The 27,647-nt window shown below is 39.9% G+C and overlaps 1 protein-coding gene across 1 annotated transcript in view; it reads left to right on the top strand.

Annotated features, from left to right (window-relative positions):
- brinp2 (bone morphogenetic protein/retinoic acid inducible neural-specific 2) overlaps positions 1–27,647 on the top strand; it is a 257,294-nt gene that overhangs the window by 136,213 nt on the left and 93,434 nt on the right. The window contains exons 3-4 of the mRNA XM_030402782.1: positions 17,400–17,590; positions 21,338–21,519. Coding sequence (XP_030258642.1) covers positions 17,400–17,590; positions 21,338–21,519 — 373 coding nt within the window. The remainder of the gene's footprint in view (positions 1–17,399; positions 17,591–21,337; positions 21,520–27,647) is intronic.

Genomic DNA, 27,647 nt, shown 5'->3' with positions numbered 1-27,647 from the left:
TCACCTGCACACTAAGTTTCCTGATGACCTTCAAGTGTTCAGGTTGGCTGTCTTCGTGTAGGCTCCCAAAACGAAGTTTGTCTGGCAACTTCAAAAAGAGGTCTGCTTGTCACTTGATTCATGACCTCAGTAAACTGTTAGCAAGTGAGTTTATGGTCTCAATCACGAACTTCAAGTCATTTCCAATACTGCATGATGTTCACTGTGCAAATTACAGTCCCGCTGAGAGTAGAATAGACATTAAAGCAGGGTATGTTTTTAGAGCGTGGCTACCTTGTGATTAGCAAGTCACAGCGTGTCTTCCAGGTTCTCAGTAGGATCCAATAAGGATGTCAGTATATAAAGTTTTATTTACTGTTCATAAACTAAAAAAAGTACCCAAGACAAGAGAATGGACTTTTTTGATTCAACTCTCGGGCTGACAGAGCAGAACAGCGCTTGATCCAGAAAAACTTCATTTATTTAAACCATCTGGGAGTAATAACCTTATGTTGAGTGTTTGATGAGACAGTCTGACAAATGTTATGTGGCAACTAAGAGGTGCAGGGGCCATATTCATGAACATGTTGGCTCTGATGTCTGAGAAATGTTTAAATGTCAATTTTGATGTTAGGATTCTACATCAGTTCATCTTAAGACTATTAAACAAGTAACAGTAGCACTAAAACCTGCTCTTACATTTGTGAAAACCTGGGATTCAGAGGTTACCAAATCACAGATCTAACAGTGATGACTGATCTGGAAGTAGTCAGGTAAACTTTCAGCTTTGAGCTTGAGCCTTGAACTAAGAAATCAAACTCGAAGGCGAGTTTATGTGACCGATGTAAAGTATTTCCATGTCATGTATCGTGCCACCAAAGTGGTCACCTGCACACTAAGTTTCCTGATGACCTTCAAGTGTTCAGGTTGGCCGTCTTCGTGTAGGCTCCCAAAATGAAGTTTGTCTGGCAACTTCAAAAAGAGGTCTGCTTGTCACTTGATTTATGACCTCAGTAAACTGTTAGCAAGTGAGTTTATGGTCTCAATCACAAACTTCAAGTCATTTTCAATACAGCATGATGTTCATTGTGCAAATTACAGTCCCGTTGAGAGTAAAATAGACATTAAAGCAGGGTACGTTTTTAGAGCGTGGCTACCTTGTGATTAGCAAGTCACAGCGTGTCTTCCAGGTCCTCAGTAGGATCCAATCAGGATGTCAGTATGTAAAGTTTTATTTACTGTTCATAAACTAAAAAAGTACCCTTTTTTTGCCCTCAGTAACAAAGTCAGCCGTACTCTTTCTCTTGCCATAAATCACTGCCAAGCGTTCGCAACTTTTATCTCCCTAACGGCAACTTTGTTAATTATATTTTTTGCTGAAAAGTTTGAATACGCTTCACAGTTGAGGGTTTTCTATGTATTTCCAAGGCAGCACCGGTTTCCATTCATTTTCACAGAGTGCTAAATTTAAGTAGCAGACTTTGGAAACTTGCTCAAGTTCTGTAATCCATCAAAGTCAACGTTCACTCTACACTGATTTTTCTTTTGAGTACAGTTATTTAAGACCCTGTTCAGACCAGTAAGTAGTGTAGTGTAATTAGCATCTTCACAAAACAACAGTTGCTAAATAATTGCGGATGTAGTGACTAGTTTGAACCCTTTCTTCAACTTCAACTTTATTATGATCCCAGAGGGCAACTGATTCATACTTCAGGAACAGAACACATCATCAACACAGAGTAAAACACATTTTGAAAAGTTAGAGCAAATGACAAAAGGTTCTCTTAACCCTAAACAAAGAAAAAATCCTACCAGTGGAGGACTCAGAGAGCTGTCAGTTAGCAGCAGGCTGTGTTACTGCCTACCATGAACTGAGGGACAGTGAGTTGCAGTTACCAGATACATACTGTTGCCGATACAAGTTATGACAGATTATTGTTTTTCTCTTGTAATAGGTTCTTTTGCTGTGTTATACTCTTTTTTCTGTGGTGATGTTTATTTGCTTTAGTATCCACGCCAGTGGAGCAATAAAACAATGATTTTCACATTGTTTAAATAATAAAACAGTGCTTTTTTACATTTTAAATGAATGCAAGCCTCCACCCTTTGCCTCACGATGGTTTAAACCCACCCCCCACCCCCCACCATCAACAGACACCAATGCATTCAATGTGCTTAAACACATCCAGCAGCATGGTTTGCAAACTCTGATGTAAAGTATGTGTGATTTGTAGTAAAGGAGCAAGATGATGCAACACTAAACTCCTAAATGTATGCCTGTAGCTACATTATCCCATTTGAATGCCAAAATGATTAATCAATCTTTTTTTTTACATGTAAAAAAAGTCTTAAAATAACATTTGGAATGAGACAAGCTGATGATGAAGTTGCTCAGGAGTCAGACATTTAGCTTTTTTCCCTGTCTCTGTTAACAGTTGCACATGTGTAGTACTGATCAGGCAGAGGCAAGGATCAGACACCAACATGGAAGCCGCTGACAGTGTAATGGTAGTTATTTTCTTAATGCCTTTTACTTTGGGCTCTGTTTCAAACTCAGCGCTGGCCAAACAACGTTCTGCTTCATCAAAGGGGTGAAAATGAGTGTGTCAACCTGGGTGTTGTGTTTTCATCACAGCCGATCAGAGCTGGATCTTATATCACCTGTGACTGCTGCAGTGGAGGGAATGCAGATTCAACACATTCACATCAGAGCCAAAGACCAGAAGGTAGTGTTATTGGGTGTTCTGAAAGTGGCGTCAGAACTAAGTGTTACGATAAAATGGTCAATATGATTGCAATAACTCTGACTGTATTCTTAGCTGAGAAAAATGCGAAAATAGTCAAACATCACATAGTGTGGGGTTTACATGTTTAAAGATTAAGATAAATAAAACCTACTCCAGTTTCTGTATCAGTATGTTCAGTGCTTGTACATGACTTGCTACTTTCTTACTACTCATTGCGTTTTTATCCTCTCTGCTGCAGTAGCTAGGCTCCCCTGAGCATAATGAAAACACTTTGAATGAATTGGTTAGAACACATCACCCCTCCTTCTCATGGATCAAGGCTCATTTCCATGGAGGATTGGCTGTGAGCAGTGAAGCGCAATTTTCATGGAGAAACTTGAAGGTTGTGTACTCCACCAACCACTGACTCCAGGAATAGTCCAAAAGAGTATGTGGGTCACTTCTTATTAATAGGTGAGACTGTACCTGATTCAGGTGAAACTACTCATTATAAAGTTTCAGCTCCGCTCACTTTCAAGACCACAAACCTGTCATCATGACTCAGAGCTCGGAACAAATAGGCTTGTGATGTGCTGTGAGGTGAAGTGCAGAAGTGCATACAGTGAACTGAACTTGCAGTTCTCTCTTTTTGCTCTTTCTCTCACTCTCTCTCTCTTTGCCTTGCTCGCCTATGTTTGTTATGGAACTCTCGAAATCATTTACTTGTCTACCATCCTGACAGCACAAGGACAATGATCTTTATTTTTTCTTAAAAAACAATAATTAAACATTTAAATGTAATGATGATATTTACCGCAGGTGAAGAGGGTAACATGTTTAACTGATAGACATAGAACTTCCTCGGTTGATTACTAACTCTTTTTGTTATACGAGTTTCCTGAAATATGTCTGAAATGTAGCCTCATCGAACTAAAAATGCACTACAATGTCTACATTGCTGAGCCGAAATATGATAAATCCAGGTTCAGATTCCAGACGGAATGTCTCTTTTTAATAGTCCATGAAAAATACTGTCAACAAGAACACAAAATATGCATTTTATATATATATATATATATATATATATATATATATATATATATATGTATATATATATATATATATATATATATATATATATAACTCTCCATACACTTTTAGCTGAACTCAAAAACTTTTCCCACTGATCACTTGCATTGGGATGATTACTTTGGTCTTAAACTTTTCAGATCTTTTTTTTTAGATCTTAAAATATGAAAATTAGGCAATGTAATTACATATGCACTGATTTGCATACATGCCTTGAACAGAAGTCTGAACTAAAATAATCACCTCAGTTTTGTCTTTTTGGATGTTTTCTTTCCAGTATTGAAAACAAGACATGTAATAGAAGCAATTACCCAAAAATCTTGAACTTGATCTCTTAAAATCTTAAAGACCGGTGTTTGAAAAAATTGTATTTTCAGCTGTTGTGTCTCCCAAAGATGATAATAACGATGATTATAAAGAAAACACTTTAAAATGTATGTGTGGGATTACATCAACCAAATACAGCTTGAGAGAAAAAAAACTGGCAGCTCTGTTGATCCTGACAAGAGCAGGTCGGTGTTGTTGCACCACAAGTATGTTTGCTGCTGAATGTCAGTCCTACATGTTACCTGCATTACATGCATGGGTGTGAAAGTAGAGGCAACAACGTATAAAATCAACATAAACACCACCTGTAAGCTGTCTAGAAGTAAAATAGTGTTGAAGCATTCATATCCTCCATAATGTTTCAGTCGATCATTCATTTCATTTGTTCCTAGTGTGGCAATTAGTTAGGCAGCAGTGGGGTGCATACAGTGAGCTCACATATAATACAGGGCACATAATTACAATACTAAGACCAAAACACATAAATACACAGACAAATACGGAGTCAATGAAAAGATAAACAAACAGTAAATTAAAATGTAATGCAAATACCTACCAATTCTTCTAGAGCTTAGGAGGGAGATGGCAAAGGGTATGAAGTAGTGTTTAAATCTGTTGGTTTTATTTAAGTGGAAGTCTGAGGAGGGTACCAGATGGCAGAAAGTGAAACTGTCAATGTGGAGGATGAGAACAATCAGAGAGAATGGATTCCGTTTTCTTATTTAACCGCTTGCTGCGGAGATTCCGCGGAGCTTCCTGTGCAGTTGTGTGTTATTTTTCTGCAGACATTTATCACCTTTCATTTTGCTTTTGACCTTGAGAGATTGATACCGCCAGATAGAAGTGTGCACAGACTCACTGAGGGATCGATAAACATTGTCATCAGGGTCCTGTCAACCTGGAACTTGGAGAGTTTCCTGAGACAAAAGAGACGCTCTTGTGCACAGTGTCAGTATTACTCTCAGATGTCATGTCCAGTATAAGTTCCAAATACTTGTAGGACTCCATTATTTCTGTATTCTCACAATCAATCACCGAGCTGTCAGGAGAAGGGTGAGAACATCTAAAATCAATACACATGTCCTTAGTCTTTGAGACATTCAGTGCTAAAAAACGATTCAGAGCTGAGTATGCAGCATGCTGAACCTCCCTCTTGGCTCTATATGTAAATATCAGTGGTTCAGGATGCCTTTTAAACTGACAAAAATGATGTGTGTAATTAATGGCACATTCTCTATTCTCATATTCTCTATCATGCATTACTGGAGTCTTTCACAAAGCCAGGCTGATACATTGCTAAGGCTAACATTTCAAAATACTAACATATTAGCTTACTAGCAATGAGTCCTGAAGATAACCATGTTCATGGTTAACACTGTTTATGATAATGTCGATTTGTTTTTTCTTACATTTTAATGAGATGTAGTTAGTGATGACAGTGAGGCACTGCCCTCGCAGCACACAGCATCTGCACTCAGGAAACTACCGGCTGCACCTGTTACAGAACGTCACTCTGTTCAAAATAGGTCATTTTAAAATATTTTAATGTTGAAGGAGAGAAAATATTGGACTTATATTCATCAGATGGACACATGTTGCACTGTCAGTTGAATCTATAACTGTGCGTTCAGACCGAAAGCGCACAAAGAGGAAAAAGATCCCGGAAGTCATTCATTGTGTATTGGGAGCCAGGCGGACAAGGAGGGAAAGGTGGAAAAGGCGGAGGCGGGAGGAATGGGCGGATTAGGAGGGGAAAAAAAGTTAAAAATCCTCCAACTTTATGTAATGAGCTATGACGCGTCTAGGTGGAAAAGGGGGAAAAGCCATGCGATAACCAATGGGGATGTCTCGTTCTGCTGTCGTCCCTCGGTCAGGTCGGTCCGAGAGAAACACCCGCGTAACTTTGGTTCCTACCAAACATTCGTTCAGAGATTTCGCTGGAAACCATGATTACGGTCATTACTCGTCACCTCTCCGCTGTGTCTGCAGCTGAGCATTGTGATGCATGTCTCTCTCCCTGGGCGGGAGAGTTATCATACCGTAAATTACCAAATAATAGCCGGGGTGTTTATTTGGGGATGAAAAAAAATCTGGGATGATCTGGGATGAAAATGTCACAAACTTCGCCAGCTTCTCGGCAAATTCTCTGGCATCTTTCTGTTGTTGCGGCGGAGGAAATGATTCAGCCAACCAGCACTCGCGGCAAACTCCTCATCTCTGCTGTCACTCACGGTGGCGTACATTTGTGTCGCCATAGCCCTGATCATCATGCGGGGCACTCTCTCATGGCGTGCCCGTTTGCTGATCACCCATCCCCGCATGTTTATCTAAGGCTCCTCGCTAGACTTCTTCCTCCCTCCAGCAGACAGCCTGGCCCTGTTGCTGTCCTCCTCAGACAGAGGCTGAAGCTCAGTTTGATTTTTTCGCCAATCTCTCACTCTCTTGGGCTCGACAGAGAAACGATAAGCGCAGCAGAAATAAATAAATCAATGAATGAAAATAAAATAAAAAACGGCCGTTCATCGGCCCGCTGAGAAAAATCCCGGGACTCCCGATGGCCGGTCCACCCCTGCAATAGCAGTTTCTCCAGTGGCTGTGCGTGTGTCCAAGTGTGTGTGTGTGTGTGTGTGCGCGCGTGCGTGCGCGTAGTGCGTTATCAAGTTACTGTTCATCAAGTAACTTTCCGTGATCAACGATGTCGGTAAATGGATGGGCTGTGCCACAGCAGTAGTTGCTTGGTGGTATTTAACGCGAGTGGCGTGCGGGCCCTTTAAATTTAGAAGCAAGACCGAACAGGGTGACTGAGCGACTTAGGTGGAGTGGACAAGGCGGACAAGGCGGATTTTCCTCTTTGTGCGCTTTTGGTCTGAACGCACAGTAAGACTATACTATGTTATACCTAAATGTTATTGTTGTTTCGAGAATCTGTTAGCACAGGTTAAAGTTAACTTTACCAGGATTTAATCACAGTATTTGATGCACAAGTGTGCCTAGAGCTAAGAACATTCCATATCAGACATAAAGGTTAGGAGCTTAAATCATTTCTGTGCTTGTAATCATCTGATTCAAGTGTGCCAAAAAAAGAGACTCGGTTTGTTGCAGACACGGGTAAATCATGAGGAAGCATGAACAAAGCCCTTTTAAAAATGAGAAATAATGTTTCAGACTGAGTCGAATGAAATATTTCATGTCTAGAAGCTTCCCGACTTCACTTGTGTTTTATTTGCTACTTCAATGCTTAGGACTTGGCACAAGCCACAATAAGGGAGTGTGTATGTTATTTTATTAGTATTTTATAAGTATGACCTGCCGTCAGCAGTGATTACACCAGGGAAGCGTCCATGCACGGCTCTTTAATTAACCCTTAAACAGGGTCAGGTACAACAGCTTATTTACTGACCGAAATCACTGATAGAGGATTTATATACATGCATTCACGTGGTAACTAAATAAATGTGTTGTCATCATTCAAACACATTTCAGTTTGACATCAGCTAGCTGGTACAAATGCTTGCACCTAACGAGTTGTTCCTAATAATCGTACTATTCCTGTGATATCACAGGATATCTATTAGGTTCTAATGAGAGCTGAGAATCCCCCTGCAGAGCAGGTCCACTGAGGGGGAGACCAATAAGCCCTTATAAGTTTGCATTATCATTTCAGCTGACAACTATATGGTATTTTTATTTCTGCATTTAATTTGAACAAAACTTTGGTTAAAGTGAAACTCTTGCCAAAAAGCAACCAAGGCTTTATTTGGGATTGAATATGAGTCAAACCTTCGTGTGAAGTCATAATTACGACGAACGAGGCACTTTTAAGATTTACAGTAGTTTCGGTTTTGGGCACGTTCATTTTGAACGGGAGTGCTCGGGGCAGGATACGCTAGCATCAAAATCGCTATTTTTAGAACACTAAGAAGGCTCGACACAACATGAAACTTTGCTCGTAGTATCACTAGGGTCTCTACACATGAACAAGAGCATTGAGAACATTGTTTGTGTACACAGAGTTTATGAAAAAGAAGGTTTTTGAACTACTCACGTTAGCTGCTGAATCTCCTGCGCGCCGCCGTCACGCCAGACAAAAAGAGTCGATCCCTGAGTGCGACCTGACAGGCGCACTTGAGGAGCGGTTCTTTGCCTGCGTGAGTAGTTCAAAACCCTCAATAACACTCAATGCTCTTGTTCATGTGTAGAGACCCTGGTGATGCTACAAGCAAAGTTTCATGTTGTGTCGAGCCTTCTTAGTGTTCTAAAAATAGCGATGTTGATGCTAGCGTGTCGTGCCCAGAGCACTCCCGTTCAAAATTAACGTGCCCAAAACCGAAACTACAATAAATCTTAAAAGTGCCTCTTTCGTCGTAATTATGCTTTCACACGAAGGTTTGACTCATATTCAATCCCAAATAAAGCCTCGGTTGCTTTTTGGCGAGAGGTTCGCTTTAATCTAGCCCTCAAGAATGAATTTGATGGATGAGGATTTAACATATTTGCTAGACCAGTGGTACTCAAATACAAATCTTAAAGGGCCACAAAGATTTTTTTCAATGACTCAAAGGTCCATGTGTTGAGGTTGGTCAGGCCACATGCAATAATACTGTAATATTCATAATAAAATGTCCTTTTCATTCAAAACAACAAGAAAAATACAAACTAAAATAACATGTTATTTACATTTTAACATAAATTAAAATACATAGTTGAATATGTCCTCTTTTTGTTTGCCTTCAAACATTGTGTCCATCACTTCAGTCATGCATTATTTTATTATTTCTGCATCTAAGAACGGCTTCTTGTGCTTACCCAAAAGCCACACCACTCTAAGTGAGCACTCTGTTGCTGTTTGTTGTTGTGTCATAGATGTGACAAGAATCCTGCTTGCAGCTTGATATGATGATTTCAGTGCATTTATTTGTGTTGTGCTTACCTCTGAATTTTGAGGAAATGTCTCCTCAAAATTCCTATGCTTCGTCTCATGATGCCGTATCAAATTAGAAATCTTCATCACAGCTTCTCTTGGCATATTGTAACGCACCTTGTGGACTGTGGCGCAATGACTCTTGGGTATTCTGTTGGTGTTGGTGTGATTATGGTTCGTAAATGTGTTTGTGAATAGGATGATATGTCAGATGGTTGTGGGTTAATTCACGTCATTTGTTTTGTGGTTAAATGGTGTTGAGTTTTAACAAGGATGATACAAATGTTGGCCCTGTGAGTGAAAGGGTGTTTGCCGGGAGAGAGTCCCCGTCCGTCAGTGTGTGTGAAAAAACATGCTCAGTCTGTGACTAGAACTTGTTAATCTTCAATTGGCTACCGCTACAGTTTGAAATACGTGGATCTTGTCCTGGATGGAAGGAGAATGAATGCAAAGTTCGTACTACTTTGAGATGCAGGTTTTCACTGTCTCCTTTTTTTTAGCAGTTAATTTGGAGCATGCCATTGTCAATCTCTTACAACTGGCAAAATGTGAATACGTGAACTGCCCTGAAAACGAAAGTGAAAGTAAAAAATTGTGCTCGCAGCAGTGAGTGACCCAGCTGTCTGTGTATAGTTGGCATGGAGACAAGTCCCGGTATACACGTGCTGACCCAACCAAAACACATGGTGAATGAATAACAGCTCGGGGGCCACAAACAGGAGGCTGTCGGGCCGGATGCGGCCTGGGGGCCGCCTATTGAGGGCCGCTGTGCTAGACCATTCTTCTATCTTGTGATTTATTGCGTCGCTGTAATTTCTTCATTGTCCAATTAAAATCTTTTCCACTCACTCATTCAGTGGGGAGCATTGTTTTCCTCTTGTTGTTTTGTTTAAAGTAAATTGAGGGATTAGCTGTAACTGTAACTGTCACAGTCTAACCCGGGAATTCCACTGGTTGCTTGTATGTTGCAGAACGGTTGGGGGATTGTTGTGTTTTAACATGAAAATTAACCAAATGTTATGCTGTTGTTTCGGTGTCTGCTCTTTGCACCGTTCTGAACTTAGGGGTGGTAGAGATATCACGGATTTCCCCTTGTGTCCTTTATAATCATATTAAGTATATATACAGTACGCCAAACAGAGCACGGACTGGATTGATCTATACAGTGAGTTTAAAAGCGGTCGATAGTGACTCAGCTGTGTCACTGCTATAAGGCTAATGGACAAGAGCTTATTTTAAATTGCTGATCCTCTCCCTAATTCCTTTGCTAGCCTGCAAAAGTTGATGTGTTGGTACATATGAACAATTATTACTTCAAAAATGAAACTTGATGTTACATAGATTTAAGTAACATTGTAGAGTAAAATTTTCACCCACTATTCCACGGCCAGACAAGAAAAATCCCTCTCCCCACAGATGCACAGGTGTGAAGTGTTTGGCACATTCACCCTGAGGCCCATCCATTTCTCTCTGCCTATCTGACAGCTAATAACATCCAGGTGTTTTTTCCCAACATGCTGCCACCGGGAACATCCAAGGCAAATTTCTGCATAGGCAGAGTTTTTCTTTTTTTTTTTTTTCATTCCTATTAAAGAAAAAAAAAAAATTTGCTCTGCTTCAGCGAAACTAAGTGCCAACCAAGCTGCAGGTGCAATCAGTGCTGTGCAAAAACCTTTTAATTAACACCATCTATCATCATTAGCCAAATAGTCAGCCAACAGTCTCACCGTTAACTCTTAGAGAGCGAAGCGAGGAGAAAAGTAAATGATGCACTGCTCTTCTGTGCTTTTCAGCCCATGGCCTACAGCTCTCCTTCCCCGTGCTCAGTCACTGTAGAGCGGCTCAGAAAACACATCAGTCTAAATCAGCTCCAGTTAATCAGCTCGCAACTACTGGCTGCCATCCGGTGACTTGCTGGACTAAAAACTAAGCTAAAACTAATGCCCGCTGATGCATGTGATAGCTGCAGACTAATTGTTATAGTTTGCAGCATTCAAATGAGTTTGACCTTTGGTTTGGGATATTTGTCATGTAACCGTCGCTTGAATTAGAATAGCTGTATTTGTTCTAAGCATTGTAATTGAAATGACATTGGCCATTTTGTTTGAATAAAAGTTGTTAAACCCTCATCCAAAACATTGCACACATAGTATTAAGGCAGTGATACAAAGCTGCTACCAAGTCACCACTTGGCGACTGATACGTGGAATATTTCTAGACGACAAGTCAGACAGTTAGTGTAGGATGAGCTGTTGAGTCAGTAAAATAATAGTATGTGCCTTTATAGTCGCTTCAGTCTCTAAACAATAGATGGGGTAGGAGGCGAAGAAGATGGTTTTGGTGTCGTGCTTCACTCTTAAGTCTCTAAATGACAACTATCAATTGTTTTTTTTTTACACGGCAGTGGAGCAGTTCCATGTCATAACTGGTTAAAGTAGATTAAGACATTTATACACTTATTCCATGGTCAAGAATCTGAATTAAATTGATCAAAATGACAGATTCTTAAAATAGATTAATAATAATAATCATATTTCATGAGTAATTCAAACTTTCGTGGTATCGTTTTTTTTTTTTATTATTTCCAATCATTTGCTCCTTCTTGAACAGTCTTTTAATCATACATTTTTTGCAGAAATGGTTAGTGCAAAATTATGGATCAGGGAAAATAATTATATACATCATACAGTTCAAGTTCATGCCAAATGAAGATGGACTGACTGAATTAATTAAATTGTATATATATATATTTAACTGTATACAAAATGTTCAATTAGCATGAAAGGAGAAGGAGAAGCTCGAATAACTGTTAAAGCGAGTGTCAGTTGGGCACTGCTCTGGTTTAACATACAAAAACCTGATTAACATATGACGATAATAGTGACTTATTTCAATGCAGAAGCAGGACAAATGATGAAAATGTAATGATAATAAAGAGTGACTTCATGGAAATATTGTCAGTAACTTTTCAGCTTCAGCTTTGTTGGATTTGCTTGTATAACGTCTAAGATTCACCACAAGCAACAATAATGATGCGTGCATTTAATTATACCAGCACTGTAAGTCAATTTAGCATTGAAATTTGAAAAAATAAAACACTGATAAATCATTCGAATGTTCATCTGTTAAACAACTTAAAATCCAATCCGTCCATTTGAATATTTACTCAATTAAAAAGAAGCTGGCTGTGCAGGTGTCAGCAGCATTATCCAGCATTTACAACACTGTACATGGACGGAAAGCCATTGGACTCTGGCCTCTACAATGAGATGATAACTTGATCACTGTTTTTCATAATAATATCAACTAAATAAGACCTTTCTGGAGTCATGATTACCTCGCAGCATCATGGTAAATTAGTTTAATTGGTTTAGAATTCCATTTCTATTAAAAGATGGTAGCATTTAAACTAAAAACACACATGTAGACCTGGCTGTCACTCTCAGACTCCGTTCCGTTTTCTTTCCGCTTATCCATGAGGGTCGCGGGATGTTGCCGCTTTTTTCCCCCCTAAGGGGTTGCGGGGCTTACTGGGGCCAAATCCAGTCTTACTCTATGGGCGTAGGCCAGGGTACACCCTGGACGAGTCGCCAGCTCATCGCAGGACCCTTACTGATGGCAGTGGCTGCCTTCACAAGGTGCCAACTGCACATCAGGAGCAACTTCGGGGTTCAGTATCTTGCTCAAGGATACTTTGACTTGTAGCTCAGTCCCGCCCTGGGGAGCTGGGATTTGAACCAGTGATCTTCTGATCACCAGTCAACCAGCTCTACCCACTGAGCTACAGCCGCCCGCAACTCTCAGACTCACTAGCCTTAATACATGCAATAGTGGAAGTAATTTATCACTCCAAGTTGTGAAACAGTCTGTCAAACTATAAATTCAGCAAACAGTTGTAGTTAACTGGTGATCATAATAATTTAAATGATGGCTCAAACTAACTTTTTTATTCCTTTCTTATTAAGTGCTCGTCTCATGTTGTGGCCCTGGGTACTTATTTTCACTGTATTCCTCACTGTGTCATAACACAATACTGCTCTTTCACTATTGATACTACACTAGTATACTTTGCTATTATTATTTCTGTATGTCTATTTTGAGATTTCAAGTAAAGAACTTGTAATGAAACAGAATAACTTTACAGTTGGTAGTACATCTCATACCTGAATAATGAATCTGAGTACTCCACTGCCCGTGGTCACCACTCTTTCTTGTCCTTTTTAATAATGAATTACACAGATATTTCTATTATGCCAGATGATATGAATGCACACTGCGGAGGAGCACACAGACAGGCGCTGAGAAAGTGAAGGTTTCTCTGGCTCCTCTTGTGTTTTCAGTCTATTTATCTTTTTTTTTTTCTTTTTTTTTTCGCCCATTTTGCTTGCAGCTCCACACTGTGCCCTCACACTCTGAGTTGCCCTGCTTTCATAAAAGAACAATGTAGCCACAGTTAATGATAGCTTGTACAAATTGCACTGTGACTGTGGCCAGACTATAGACATTAATTGGTGCATTATGTGAGAATGAACCTCCTAATGAAGCACAAGTCTGACCGTATGCTCCTGGGGCCCTTCCTTCAGAGGAAAGCTTTGTCATGGTTTGTGCTAAATGGTTACAAATCTGAGCTTCCCTTTGAAGACTAATATGCAATGCAGCAACTACAAACTAATTACAGCCCATTGCTGTCTCTTCCATGGTACCATCTGAGTGACCTCATACATATTTATCATGTATTATTAAGGGAATTGGCCTATTGTATGTATCCTAGTGTAGTCACAATGCAGTCAACAGCATAATTACAGTATCATGTTGTCTGTAATAGTAAACTATTGACCGCAAAAAGGCAGTGTAAGAGCAGCCAGTGGGGAACTGAGACAGTGATACAGTATATGTACCTCCCTCTGCGAATGTTACTCAGTGTGTGCATGTGTGTGCGTGTGTGTGTGTGTAAAAGAGTACTCATGGGAAAACAGTGTGTCACTGCTGGTATTTTGTTCAGAGAGAATGCATACATAATGTGCTAATATTCAACGCCTCTTGTTTTGCCAGCAAATCTATGCAGATGAGGAGAATCTGTACTTTTCTGCTGGCATTTGCATAATATTCACATACCTCAGGGTTCCGCCGTGGCAGGACTGACGTGATGAAATGATTATCAGCCACTTGAAATGGATGAATTTTCTAGACTCATCTCTCTCTCCCTCTGTCACTGTGTTCTGTTGACCAGTTTAATTGAACGAAGGTCTCTGCTACTGCCTGACATTTGTCGGGACAGTTAAGGCAGTGGCTGCACGAGAAGTATTGTGATTTAAATGTTGCAGACAGAGTGGGTGGGTAAAGTAGTGAAAATCCGTACCCAAGTAAAAGAGCACTATTACGCCCATTACATATTACTGAAAAAATCTGAAAACGTCCAGTAAAAGTGAACTCAAGTAAAGTAAAATAAATACCATGGCAGTGAATTACTAATCACAATAGAAGTTACTTTCCATTTAACATTTTTAAATGTTTAATCTTTAACTCATTTTTTTAATGCAGTTTTGAATGTTATCATTGAACATGGCATTACATCATCTGCTTTTGAAACCATACCAATTTAAAAGCCAGAATAAGTTGATGTCATTAACATAGCATCAAAGATTAACTTAACACATGGAAAATTAAGAAAGCTAACATTAGCTAACAAACTCCATTTTTTAACAACAGTAGGCTGTGCAATTTACTGCATGTGCTTGAAGAAGTTCGAATAGTTTTTCAAAGCAGAGATCTCAGTGTTGACAGAGTTTTTGTTGCTGGTAGCTGCTTCTGGGTTTCGCTCAGTCATTACCTCATCATGGTCAAAAGACAGGGTGCTTCTTTTCTTTCCGGCAGCGGGCAATTTGGCATTTGATTATTTTTGTTTTTTTTTCTTATTGGTAACAAATCTCACTAACACACCAAAATAAAAATGAAATAGATCCGACTAAGTATATGTGTGAATGACTTTGCAAAGACATGGCCTGGCAAAAAAAATGACCGTTTGCTATCTTGGGATCCTTTTTGTGATGCCAATTTGTGAAGGAATTGTTGAAAACTGATCAGCTTCTTACTGAAGAAGGTACAGGAAACATTTATTAAAGCTTGATGGAGGAGAAAAAGCATAAGCATTACAACTGAGAACAAGACTTAGTGCCTGACTGACACTGAAGGAAACCTCCCAAATTACCAGACCCACAAGACTTCCAAGTGCCCATACATGGTTACTCTACACTATACATATATAAGGATTCTATTGGCTTTTGGAATCTAAATAAGAAACCATGTTAACCTATGTTATCCTTTTGGTCACATGATGTGATTCTCAGGTCAAATGTAATAGGAGACCAGGCATCCTCAGGAATGACAGAAGTGAACTGGCTCCAGAAGTGACTGAGGCATTTTACCCTAAGCCAAAATTTCTATACAATGTATGAATAAAACTGTTATACGTATTTTCCCTATGAGCTATACAACTCTATTGTTATTAAAAAAAAATATGAAAAACACATCAATGAACGATACCATTGCACTGGGTGATATGTTCCTTCATTAGCATAAACATGGGCTCTGCATATTATTGTTGGATTACTTTTGTTAAAAACTGCAATGGTCAGCTGTTTTTGTTGAAAATTCCTCGGCATCAGAAAAGCAAAATAAAAAAATTGAACTATTTACTCGGGAGCTGTTTTTTAGAGATTTATGCCAGGGAGAAATAAAATATTAACTTGTTGTTGCTTTTCATATTTTAGTGGGATTTGTTAATATTGAAAAAATAAAGAATGATTATGGTTTTCTCTAGTTTCTGTGCTGTGATTAAACCCTTTATCTAATCCTCTATGTGCTGATGACTGTTTTGTTTAAAGAAAGACGCTCAGTGTTGTCCACCTCTAATATAAAACTGGCTTGATCACATTCAGACAGTTACACAGATTCAGACCTGCAAGCTACCCAGTACAACCACAGTCTGATCTATTGGCCACTGAGCAGCTGCACTGGAGCAGCTATGGTTAAGGGCCTTGTGCTTGGGCACCTCAGGGGCTTTCTTATAACTGATTGTGATCAATCTGTGCTTCGCTATGTTCGCCATCTACTTTGTCTGCCATTTGGTGCCGGCCAGATAGTGATGAATGATTTTTTTGCTAAAACTAGCTGCCTCTGGACACTAACAGAGAGAGTCGTGAGACTGAGTCAGAACGGTTTGGCAAAGTCACGGTTTGTAAAACAGAAACCATGAGCAAAAGGCCCTAAAAAGAGGATAACTGCAGAGTCAAGTGATATGTCTTTGTTGGTTTGTCACTATCTTTTACAAGTCATTTTTCGTGACACATCATATAAGAGTAGCATTATTAGGCTTTTGACTCGTATAGATTCAAATGCTGCACTTTCAAAATCATGTTTTGTGGCTTAAAACGTGCTTAATTAAAGTCCAACAGGAAACAGTTGAACATCAATTAATCATCACTACATTTATTTTTGGGACAAAATGTGAACATACAGGATAGCCAATCAGAATGCATTACTCTTATATGTGAGCAATTGGTTTGGATTTGGTGACAAAAAACCCAAAAATTGTAAGATTGCTTTTTAACAAGAACAAAAAAATAAATAAAATACGGCGCTGCTTTTACAGCACAAACAGATGAAAGGCTTTGGCACGTTCTGGTCATAGCAGATTGCTGAAGGAGTGGAAGGCCAATGGAAGAATCTATTTAGAGTTTATCCTCTTCAAAAACATGCAAGAGTAAACAACCATTACCAGGAAAGTCAAAATACACCACTGACCCCATTTGCACTTCATACACTTCATGCATTTAATTGTAAGTAAATATCAGAGAGGTTAAGTGGAAATGACACCGACCGCATCAGTGGCTGTTTCAAGCAAACTTTGATCAGGTTTGGAGTCCAAGGATTCCATCCAGATAACTCAAGCAATGTGTACCATTTGTGTAACTGCCGATGATGAGTTTTCTTTAATTGTTTTGAGCCTTCCTGGCAGTGCAACACTTTTCTCACTTTCTAGTCTGCTGTCAATTATCAGCACTTCCTTAAAGTCCTTGGTGTGCATTGCCTTTCCATGATGTAACTCCACTATTTCAACCATGAAGGTGTATTTACACATCTTGGGGAGTACCATTATATTTCTGGAAAGAGTAGTTTAAAGCCCTTTGTACGCTCTGAATTCTTCTTCCATCCCTGCAACTTTTTAACCGTTGAGTCTCAACCAATTTGACGTGCTCATGACGCACCTTCATTCCCCTTTTTAATCTGGCTCTTTTGTATCTAAATGTGTCTGCATGCAATTTTAAACTCACCTTTTACCTTATTCATGATTTCAGGGAGTTCAGCCACTGGAAGGTGAACAGTCTGGCAACGGAGAAGAGAGATTTCCTCAAAGCTCCATTGCCCTTAGCGCCTGAGTTCCTACGCAACCTGCGGTTACTGGGGCGACGGCCAACCCTGCAGCAAATCAACGATAACCTCATCAAGAAGTACGGGACCCACTTCCTCGTTTCTGCTACCCTGGGAGGTAAGCAAGGACTGCATGTGACACACTCGCCTTTATTCTCGGGTTAGTAATGTGTCGGGACATGCCAAAAATAGATGAGCTCCTCATTTCAGGTCTCAGAGGAATTCACTACAAAATACACTGAATTATAACCTGCGTTGGTGTAGTGCTACAGAAGCGTACAATCGATGTACTGGCTGTGGTGTTCAAGATAAATGTCAAGTGAAAAGCAGACATGCCAACAATAGCACACCTTGTGCCTCCAGGATTAAACCAAGGTTGTTTGTTTGTCTCAGTAATTTTCCACTCATCTGCCCCTCCGACGAAGACTACACGCATTTGCAAGAGCCTTACTAAGCAGAGGGATTAAATTGACCCGTTTCAGGATTTTGCTCCTTCTATCGGTTTTCTTTTCAACCCCAATCTCCGAAGAGAGGGGTAACTCACAAAATAGAATCGCCAACAATATCGATTGTGCGCGCCTCACAAAACAAGACTGAAACCTGTGTTGTGTTCAGAGCAACGACCTCGTGATATTGATACACTGCTGATCCTGGTCATCACATACAGCAGCAGCCCAGATATATGGATCGCATTTTTTACACTTGGCAGTATTTTTATGAAGGGGCTTGTAGAAAATTGATAGTCAGTATAAACATTTCAGCATCTAAGCATCCCTTTCATCAGAGTCGGGGGAGATTTACAAGGTCAGCATACTCAGATCAGTCAAACCCAGTAATGTACAGTACACTAAACATATAAAAAAGTAGGTGATACTTACTCACTTATAAGAGATATAATGGACTTTAGATTATGACGAAACACTATAATTTGAGCCCGACGTTGCTCATACATCTCCCAAAGCAAGCCGAGTTGGCCACCACCCATTACCACACGGTTCACACATAGGACAAATCTTGTTTTCCTCACATACGCTCTTCTAACAATCTCTTTGATATTTTAGTGATGTAGGGCCGCATCCACAGACACCTAACTTCAGCACCACTTATCACTGGATGTGTGCACCGCAGCATCAGCACGGAAGACAGAGCAGAGATGAATTCACTGGCACACTGATAGTTAGACTCTATATGTAATTAACAGCCTCAACTAAATGGCACAGCCAGTCTGCATACTGATTAGACCTGCTGAGCGAATGCACACATCCCCGATCTAGCTATACGTTTTTCTTCTCCCTTTGTATCGCTGTTTTCATCGCTGTCTTTGTTCCCTTTATAGAGCATTCTCGCCAGCCATGGTTACATCAAGCTGTGAAGTTTAGTTTTAGCACAAATGTTAGCTGGCTTGAATTGAATAAATTACCCTTAATGATTGTCAAAAAATAAAATACGCTCACCTGAAAAATGTGCAGAATCAGTCAGTATTAAATTAATATTGGGGAAACTAAGCAAAGAAGAGATTTTAGAAACTTTTCATGAGTTATCATTGGTGTAGAATGGTGCAAACAGTTTGTCTTGGCTATATAAGATATGCTGTATTACATAGTGGGATTGTTACCAGACATCTGAGTGCCTGACATCGCGGCCCATTATGAAGAGGGGCATTTGGAGTGTGATGCTTGCCTATCATGTGCCACTTCATCCTCCTCCAAAAGTTACTTTTCAGCAAAAAGGAAAAAATGCAACAAACAGTTCAACCACTGCATGTCATGGAATGTGTGAAAAGTCTTTGAGTACTAAGAAAGGTTTTAACTGTAATTTGTCTGTATTGATCTATTGTGGCAGGAACGTTTGGACTCGATTTAGACAGCCTGTCTAGCATTAACAAAAGACATTTTAAATCCAGACTCCAACCAACCGTGGTACCTAAAAGAGTGTTTTTATTGTGGGTGATGCCTCAGTGCTGCCAGTGTAATTATTTTCATGGCTCAAGTACAATTCTTTGCTAAGTTGTTTTCATTTAGTTATTTTTTCTCTGATATAATGTTATATAGTGCTGTGAATAGGATGCTGTGAATAGGATTTACTATTTTGCAGAGGCCTTAAGTCTTTAGCACAGAACTGTAGTGTACATGTAATGCTTTGGTTTTATTGGATAAATTACAAATCCAATGCATGCTTTAATTGGTGAAGCAAGAAAATCACTTCGAAGAAATGAGATCTTGCCTAAGGATATTAATGCAACAGTTGCGGCAGCCTCTCACAAACTTTAAATAAGACATTCCTTCCCGAATTTGGTTCAATAGAATTGCTGAAATGAATACAATTAATAAATGAGCTTTAAAAAACACGTTGGTGGCGGCATGCACAAAGTTTTCTCCAGCTTTGGGCGTGCATGGAAACATTTAGGGCATTACATAATGCATACTGCCTATTTCACAATCAACTAAAATGGGGGGAGCTAAATACATAAATTGTATCCTTTGAGCAAATACAGAGTTATTTTGAACCCAGCCTGAATCTCACATTCAATCAAAAAGGCTACCAATGGATTGAAACACAATAATGTGACTCTACCTCTTTGGATATTTGAGTGGCTGTAGTTTGAATACAGCTTTGGTTGTTCATTCTATGTGGGGTGATCACTAAAAGCTTTTATCACAAGGCGCCTTGTAGGTGGCAGTCAAAAGCACACTATGGCTAATGTACACCATTCATCAACAATATTAAAACCATCTGCGTTATATTGTGCTGGTTCCCTTGTGGCTCTGACACATCGAGACACTGGACTTCTGGGGTTGTCCATGTGGTGTCTGGCATTGGGACATTAGAGTGCATCCTTTCGGTCCTGTGGGTTGGGTTGTCCTACGTTTAGGTGGGTGGTGCATGTCAAGTGGCACTGGCAGCAATGCCCAGGTTTCCCAGGAGAACACTGCATTGTAACAAGATGATTGATGTTAATCATTTCACCTGCCAGTGGTTTTAATGTAAGGCTAATTGGTGTATAGTGTAGATACAATCAATTAAGTGTCTCATCCTAGAGGCAGGAAAACTACAACAACAATTGCTAACCTCCACATATGCTTGTTCAGGGTTTGACTTGGGCAACACATTTTAAACAAATTACCTTCTAGCCAACTGATAGAGCATTTCAAGTTAAAAATCAGACTTAAGAGTTTCCACCAAACTCAGGTATGTTTGTGGCCCACCACACAGGCTATGAGTAAGAGCTAAAGTTAGCCCGCCTCAAATTCAAAGTTCCTCTGCATATTTAATTCCTGGTGAAAGAGCTAGCAAAACAAGTTAAAACTGTTAGAGAATGCAACACTGTTGTAACATGACATTAACTTTAACAGCATTAGAGCTTGCTTGTCCTTGTTTTTGCTGATATTAGCTAAATTATTATAAAAATACTAGCTTGTCTGCCAAACAACTATCTTAAAATGCTAATTCCTTAGCAGACCCCTTTAGTTTCTTTTCTCCACTTTTCAATTCTTCTTTGAAAATAAACCAAGTGAAAACCAAGCCTTTTTGGTATTACTTAAGTGCTAAGAGTTTGGCTTTTATTGTTTCATTAGAGGGAACAAAGCAAATGCAAGTGATACGTTATCTGCACCACAGTGGATAAACCACAGAACCACAATGACAGAGTGAAGGCCTACCAAAGAAATGTCAAATCCAGAAGCAGAATATCACTTGAGTTTTTCTTAGGATAACACCAGGCTGTTCTAGCTCCGTATTGTAATAATGTAAATTACCATTCAGATATTTCCACTTTGTAAGCACATCAAAGAGAGGATTCAATATTTCAATACTTCAATAACAAATAAGTCAGATTTTTCAACATAGTCAACCTCTTCATCCACAGGAGAGGAGTCTTTGACCATTTTCTTGGACAAGCAGAAGCTGAATAAGAAGTCGGAGGGCAACAGCAACAGCTCAGTGGTGTCCCTTGAGCTGCTCCATCAGCTGGCTGCTTCCTACTTCACAGATCGAGAGAGCACCCTAAGACGACTGCACCACCTCCAGATCGCTACATCTGCTATCAAGGTACTGTACACAAGCATGCAAGCGACTAAGCCTACTGAAAGTACAAATGCAAATCCATATACTTTACTTTCAAATAGTCCTGGAAAAGTCTATATCAATATATATAGCACCTATTCAAATGCATCCTAAGCTATATGTAGAGTTGTGTTTGCAGTACTCCAGGTCCAAAAACAACCATCCATCAAGGTAGATGCGCAAACATTAACGCTCCTATAAAAGTGTCCCTTTGGGATAGATTAGTATGCGCTGCACTTGTAACAAATAGGTCTGCTTGCTTGTAATGCATGCACACAAACAATCTTTTTAAAAGATTATTTTTCAAGGTGCATCATTCCTCAAAGGCTAGGGGAGAGACGGGAGAGAGCTTGCAAGGACATTTGTTAAAAGTGGCAGGCTGGATAAAAAGCACAGCATATGCACTGCAGCCCAAAGAGCCACTAAAGCATGGCAAATGTCAAGTTTCTTTAAAGTCCCAGTGGGAGAAGTATATCTATGCTTACTGTACTCCACTGTATGCCACCTGGACTGGGTTACCTGCTGGTCTGTGCTCTCCTGTAGGTGTGCGTGCAGTTGTTTCACATGAGTGTTAAAAAAAACATGGCAATTATCATCAGTATTGGGAGAGCTGTTGGCACAATGTTGCTCTGACTAAATTTAAAGTGGCTTAACGCTTTTTTTATAGCACATAAGTCTGTTAATTGTTTCACTTTATTCGCCTGCACGCTAAACTCGACTTGCCTTGATGTGGTGAATTGTCATTTATCCACAACCCACCTGCAGGCTTTTGCCAGCTCTTTTCATCATTAATTGCAAAAAACAACATTTTTTGTTGAAAATCCAACCCAGGACACAGGAAAATAAATCCTATTACCCCCTCCTCCTGGTTGTACCTTGTATAAATTCAGTTTGTTCCCCTCTTGACGACTGAAAGCAAAGCGAGCGATACATTCTTCACATCGGAACAGATCTGTTGACTTATATGTAATGACAGCAGGTGTGTGGGTGGGTGGACTGTGCTTTCATGCTTCAACTTAAATAGCAATTCTGACTCAAATGAGTAATTGCTAAGTGTCAACTTTGTGTGTACCTTGAATAAGGGGACTCATTTCCAAGTGCCTTTGCTGAAAACACAGCACTCGGCAGATGCAGAGGTTAGATTGACCATTTTCGTTGCCAAGAGACGCTTGAAAAGGGAGACTGAAGCACTTGATTATTCGAAAATGTATTTTCCCACAAAGCCTCGAATGCTCCTGTATCATAAACAGAGAACATAGAGGCATTCTGGACTCAGTGCAAATTGCTTTTACCTTCCAAGAGGAGGTAGATTAATATGACAACATGAAATTGAATTTTAATGACTGAAAAAAAAGTTTGTTGCACAGCTTTTATATAACATATCAGCTACAGGGAATATGATTGAAAACATGCCCTGGACAAACTTTGCTTCATGGATGTACTCTGAGTGCAAAAATAAAAATAAAAAGGACAACAGCCTCTCTATATTCAGAGCAGTATTTACATTTATTGACATGCTTCAACGCTGCAAACCACCTCTTAACTATGCAAGAAAAACAACGAGAATCTCCTTGCTCACTGAAGTATGAATGTGGCATATTAGTCATAACAGCTGACGACATAAGGCCACAAAAACAAATTATCTGCTAAGCCTGAATTAATTATAAACCGAAATCTTGCTCATTGTGATACATTTGTGTCTGTAGGATCAGGCTCATGACTATCGCACTAAAGCGATCCTTTGTTTTTTGCAAAAAAGTCAATAGTTGTAGATAAGTAAAAAATTGGTGTCCATTAAGATCTGTTTTCTGCTTCAGTTAGTCTGTTTTCAATCCATCCAGTGATATTCTGTGAAATACACACTGTGCAAATTCAGCTTCACACTGTTTCTCATGCCTATTCAACAGCATGTAATTAGTCAAAAAATATTGACAGTTTCTGACAGGGTGTCAGGTTCTGCGGTTTGGTCTAAGTAGTTTCCCAAACTAATGAAAAATGATGTATGATATTGATGGAATTTAAGTATAATCTAGGTTTTGCAAAACATATGATATTGAAGGTCATTATTAAGTCAATGGAACGCAGGGATATCCTTAAAGTAAAAGCTGTTCTAATAGTAAATATAGTTGAGTTGTAAATCAGACAGGACTCTTGCCCGAAGTCCCCCAAAGTGCTAGTTTTACTGTATGTCAAATGGCTGTGCATAATTTGAATATTTGCACATTGATCAGGAAAATGAACCTGAGACTAGGTATATTACTTCATCTGTGATCCTGTCTTGTAAGAAGGCTCTATGTCAAATCCACTTTTAGCATTCAGTTAAAAGACAACATAACAGCAGCCAAGAACCAGTGCAGTGGATGGCACAGCCTGGACTCTTTAGTTTTTAATGTTCATACAACAACCTGCATTATTCAAACCTGGAACATGGCGGTAGCTTTACTTCTCACCGTGCTGCAGCGATGCAGACATGAACTCAGCGTCATTCCTGGAAGCCCCCCTCTGATGCTGTCGTATACAGTGTGAGAATGGGGGCAATGACAAGGGAGAGACTTGTGATCAAATTTTGCCCAACAAACTCCTAACAAATTGATCCGATCATGGTGAGGAACCAGGAAGCTGAAACACTAAATAAAGATTCTACTTGAAAATGAAAGGTCTAAGGCTGTCAGTGAGGTAGTTTTGTTTAGATTTTTAATGAACTCTAGTTCAAGCAAAAAACCTTTGCGTTCCTTTTTTCTGCAAAATCACCCCATGTGTCAGAAAGGACTTCAAAAAGGAAGAATTGCTCTAAAATGCATGATGGGGTACTTCCATTATAACCACTCTACTTTCTCCCAATCTCTGCAGCAGAGTTTGAAAAACACCAGCTGTCAACAGCAAGGACACACCAATGACTCTCCCAAACTCTTCTAAAGAGCAAAAAGTCCTCTAGTCCGCCCACCTCATACATTTCTAGCAGTTTTGTGACGGGTGAAGCTTTAGTCAAAGTAACATTAAAACAGGGAGAGCGAGATGCAACAGCATAACATAAGGCAGGGAACTGAAGCTGCCCCAGAGGTATCGTATGCCAGCGGAGAAAGACGCGAGTTATCACAGCCCAAGCTCAAGACGCTCCGACCGAGGAAGTCAGACGAAATCATAATTCAAATGCTGCTGCTGTCGGGTGTAAACATTTCATCTCAACAAAGTCTGAAATTAAGAAATCTGTATCTTTCAGTTTAGCAAGCACACATGCAAGGCATTCAGCAGTTTGTTTTGATTGCATTCCACTCGGGCATATTCAATGAAACTTAGTCTGAATTAAATAAGGAACATTTGAAACAAGTCCAAAATGATTATTGAACTTTGACATCAAATAACCTCCATTTAACAATATGTTTTCAACATGAGTCAGGAATCAGAAAAATGATTCTGTGCTTCTGTAAAATGATCCCGATGACTCAGATAAATCTTGTCTTCCACTTACAGCAGCTGAATTTTTGCAACATGCTTCTGGTCATAAAGCGAAGTGAAACCCAACCACGTAGGTGCCCTGAGGGGGTTTCTGCGGAACCGAAGGCTACATGGAGAGATTGTAGAGTAGCTCTGGTCAATGCTAAATTGGCAGCTTGAAGTAGAAAGGATATGTGATATCTCCAACTTTTGACAGTCTTGATAGTGCCAAGACACAAAGCATAGACATCAGGATCTCACTGTCTTATATTGATATATACGATAACAATATTCACTCGAAACTGATAGTTGATATAAAAGCGTTCCATTCCAGATCAGCTCATATTAAGCAAAGCATTTAAAACATGTTATTGTTCAAGATTGGCAGACCAAAGCAAAGAAACCAAGTGCAGAGACGAGGACACAGTCCTGATGAAGAAGATTAGCTGAGTTTGTGACTATTAAGCTCCTCATAATTCATAACAAAAAATGTTTCTTTCTCTTTCAAAACTTTAGCTTTGATTGCTGCTTAATAACTCATGCATTTTTTATGCTGTGCAGCAATAATTTAATCCACAACTTGATGGGCTTTAAAACCTTCTCAAATGTATTTTTCCATCCGTGTACTCGTCCATTTTCTGCTGCTTATCTGGGGCCAGCTCACAGTAACAGCAGGCTTAGCCAACCAGCCACAACCTCTAGCTTGTCCTGAGGGATCCCAAGACATTTCTGAGCCATATGAGATATACAACATAATCCCTTCAGAGTGTATTTGGTCTACCTGCGGGACTCTCACTAGCTGGACATGCTCGGAGAACCTCCAAAGTTACAGCATATATGACCGCCAGGCAGGAAAATAGTCCCTTTCTTTAGCAACTGCAAACACCCAGTGATATTTTATTCACCAGCCTACACACATACGCACACAACAAACACACAGCTACCCTCACTTGCGGAAGAGCATCCCTTACATGTTTCTGCAAATGAGGACCTCTGCTATGCAAGCCACCTGCTACTCCGCGTTCTGCCAGATCAACTCATCACCCAAGAGGAAGCGACACTGAGTGGGAGGCACTTGACCTGTGTCCACGCACGCCTCTGGGCTGTATGTCGCTGCAGCGCTGAGTAGGAGGTGGGAGGGAAAAAAAAACATTACCTTCATCTCCAGCAATAAAGTGGAGTAACCACAATCACATGTCCAGTTTAGACCAGAGTTTTCTTCAAACCCTCTGTAACATCTGTGTGAAATATTCTGTTTCGGAACAAGAAGGACTGGCTTTGTACAGTATGATGTGAAGGAAGGCGGAATCATTTTTATCACGGCGCTGCAGTTGTCAAGAGCCAAGAACAGCAGGGAAACTGCAGTCAGACATTTCACTCGTCTGTAAAACCTCATCGCGTTGTAGTAAAAACAACATTGTAGAAATATTTTTTTTTATTGACCAATATTCAGTGATGGAAGGATAAAGTTTAAGCTTTATACCCCTGAAAAATAATTCCATCTTTAAATCTTCCCAGTTTTGCTGATAATTTAGTCTCCTAATATTCCTTTGTGGTGTCAAATTTATATTTGATGATGTCAAAAAGCAGGAGAAATTACTCCTGGGAACTTAATCTTGCAGTTAAAAAGGTCTGTCCCTCAATGTGTCCCTACACTATCTATGGCACTCATTCCCAACTCCATGTCGTCTGACTGAACACATCTTTAAAAACAAGTCACAAGCACCTAGTTCATCTTTTTAAATGAGCAACTCATCAACAGCTGGGCACTGGCTTTCCACAAATGTTACTCAAACAGGAGGAAATAGAGCATTTGTTGGTGGCTATATTTGGCTGCAGATCAATACACATTTGTGCTAGTGAGTGTTTACAGCAGCAGGTTGGTGTATGCTGGACCGAGTCAAAATGAACTGCCGTGTTTGTGTTCATGGTAATGAAGGAGCAGACAACTCGACAAATTTCTGACCCACGTTCGATAAAATGCCACTCAGAGTCGGGATTCCTACTTTTAAACTCGGGGCAAATCCATCTTCCCCAGGAGGGAGCAGCTGACTGAAGTCACACAACAATGGCAGCACGTATGGGAAGGGGGTACGATGTACAGTATTTGTAGATAACAGTATTTGTATAAGGCTTGTGAATGAAAAGGGTTGTAAATTGAAATGTATAATACTGTCTGTTACCTCGTGTGTCTCTCCCCTCTTCTATATCATTTATATATGCAAGGCTGCACTGCTGAGGGTTTACTTGTGTGAGCTAGGGACACCATTTTGTTACAAGTTATTGTACGTTGTGCACCTGGAATGCTCGGAGGTCGCAAGTTGGAAGCTTGGAAATTCGAACCTCTGATGTTGACTGGAATGCAGCAAAATATGTGCCAGGCTTTGATAAAAGCAGTACACTCAGTTAGTTAGCAGGGTCAGCTCACTGTAGGTTTGGGACCTTTTAGATCATGGTGTGTACTACATTATATAGATCTGAGTTTGTTTGTTTTTTTGGTAACTCCAATTTACATCCATGAGCAGGGCAGAATATTGAAAACACAGAATATATTGCAATGTTGTGTAACACCATCACTTTGAACTAGAAGAAAACTGCAAAAACTTGCTGGTGGGCTAATGCAGCCTCACCCATAGAACTGTGCCGGACCATCAGAACCATTCAAAAGTAGGAGCCCC

This window comes from Sparus aurata, chromosome 21 (assembly GCF_900880675.1).
Source record: "Sparus aurata chromosome 21, fSpaAur1.1, whole genome shotgun sequence".
In the NCBI taxonomy this organism is placed as follows: Eukaryota; Metazoa; Chordata; class Actinopteri; order Spariformes; family Sparidae; genus Sparus; species Sparus aurata.
The sequence above is the reverse complement of the archived record's forward strand: the minus strand, read 5'-3'. Positions and strand labels throughout refer to the sequence as shown.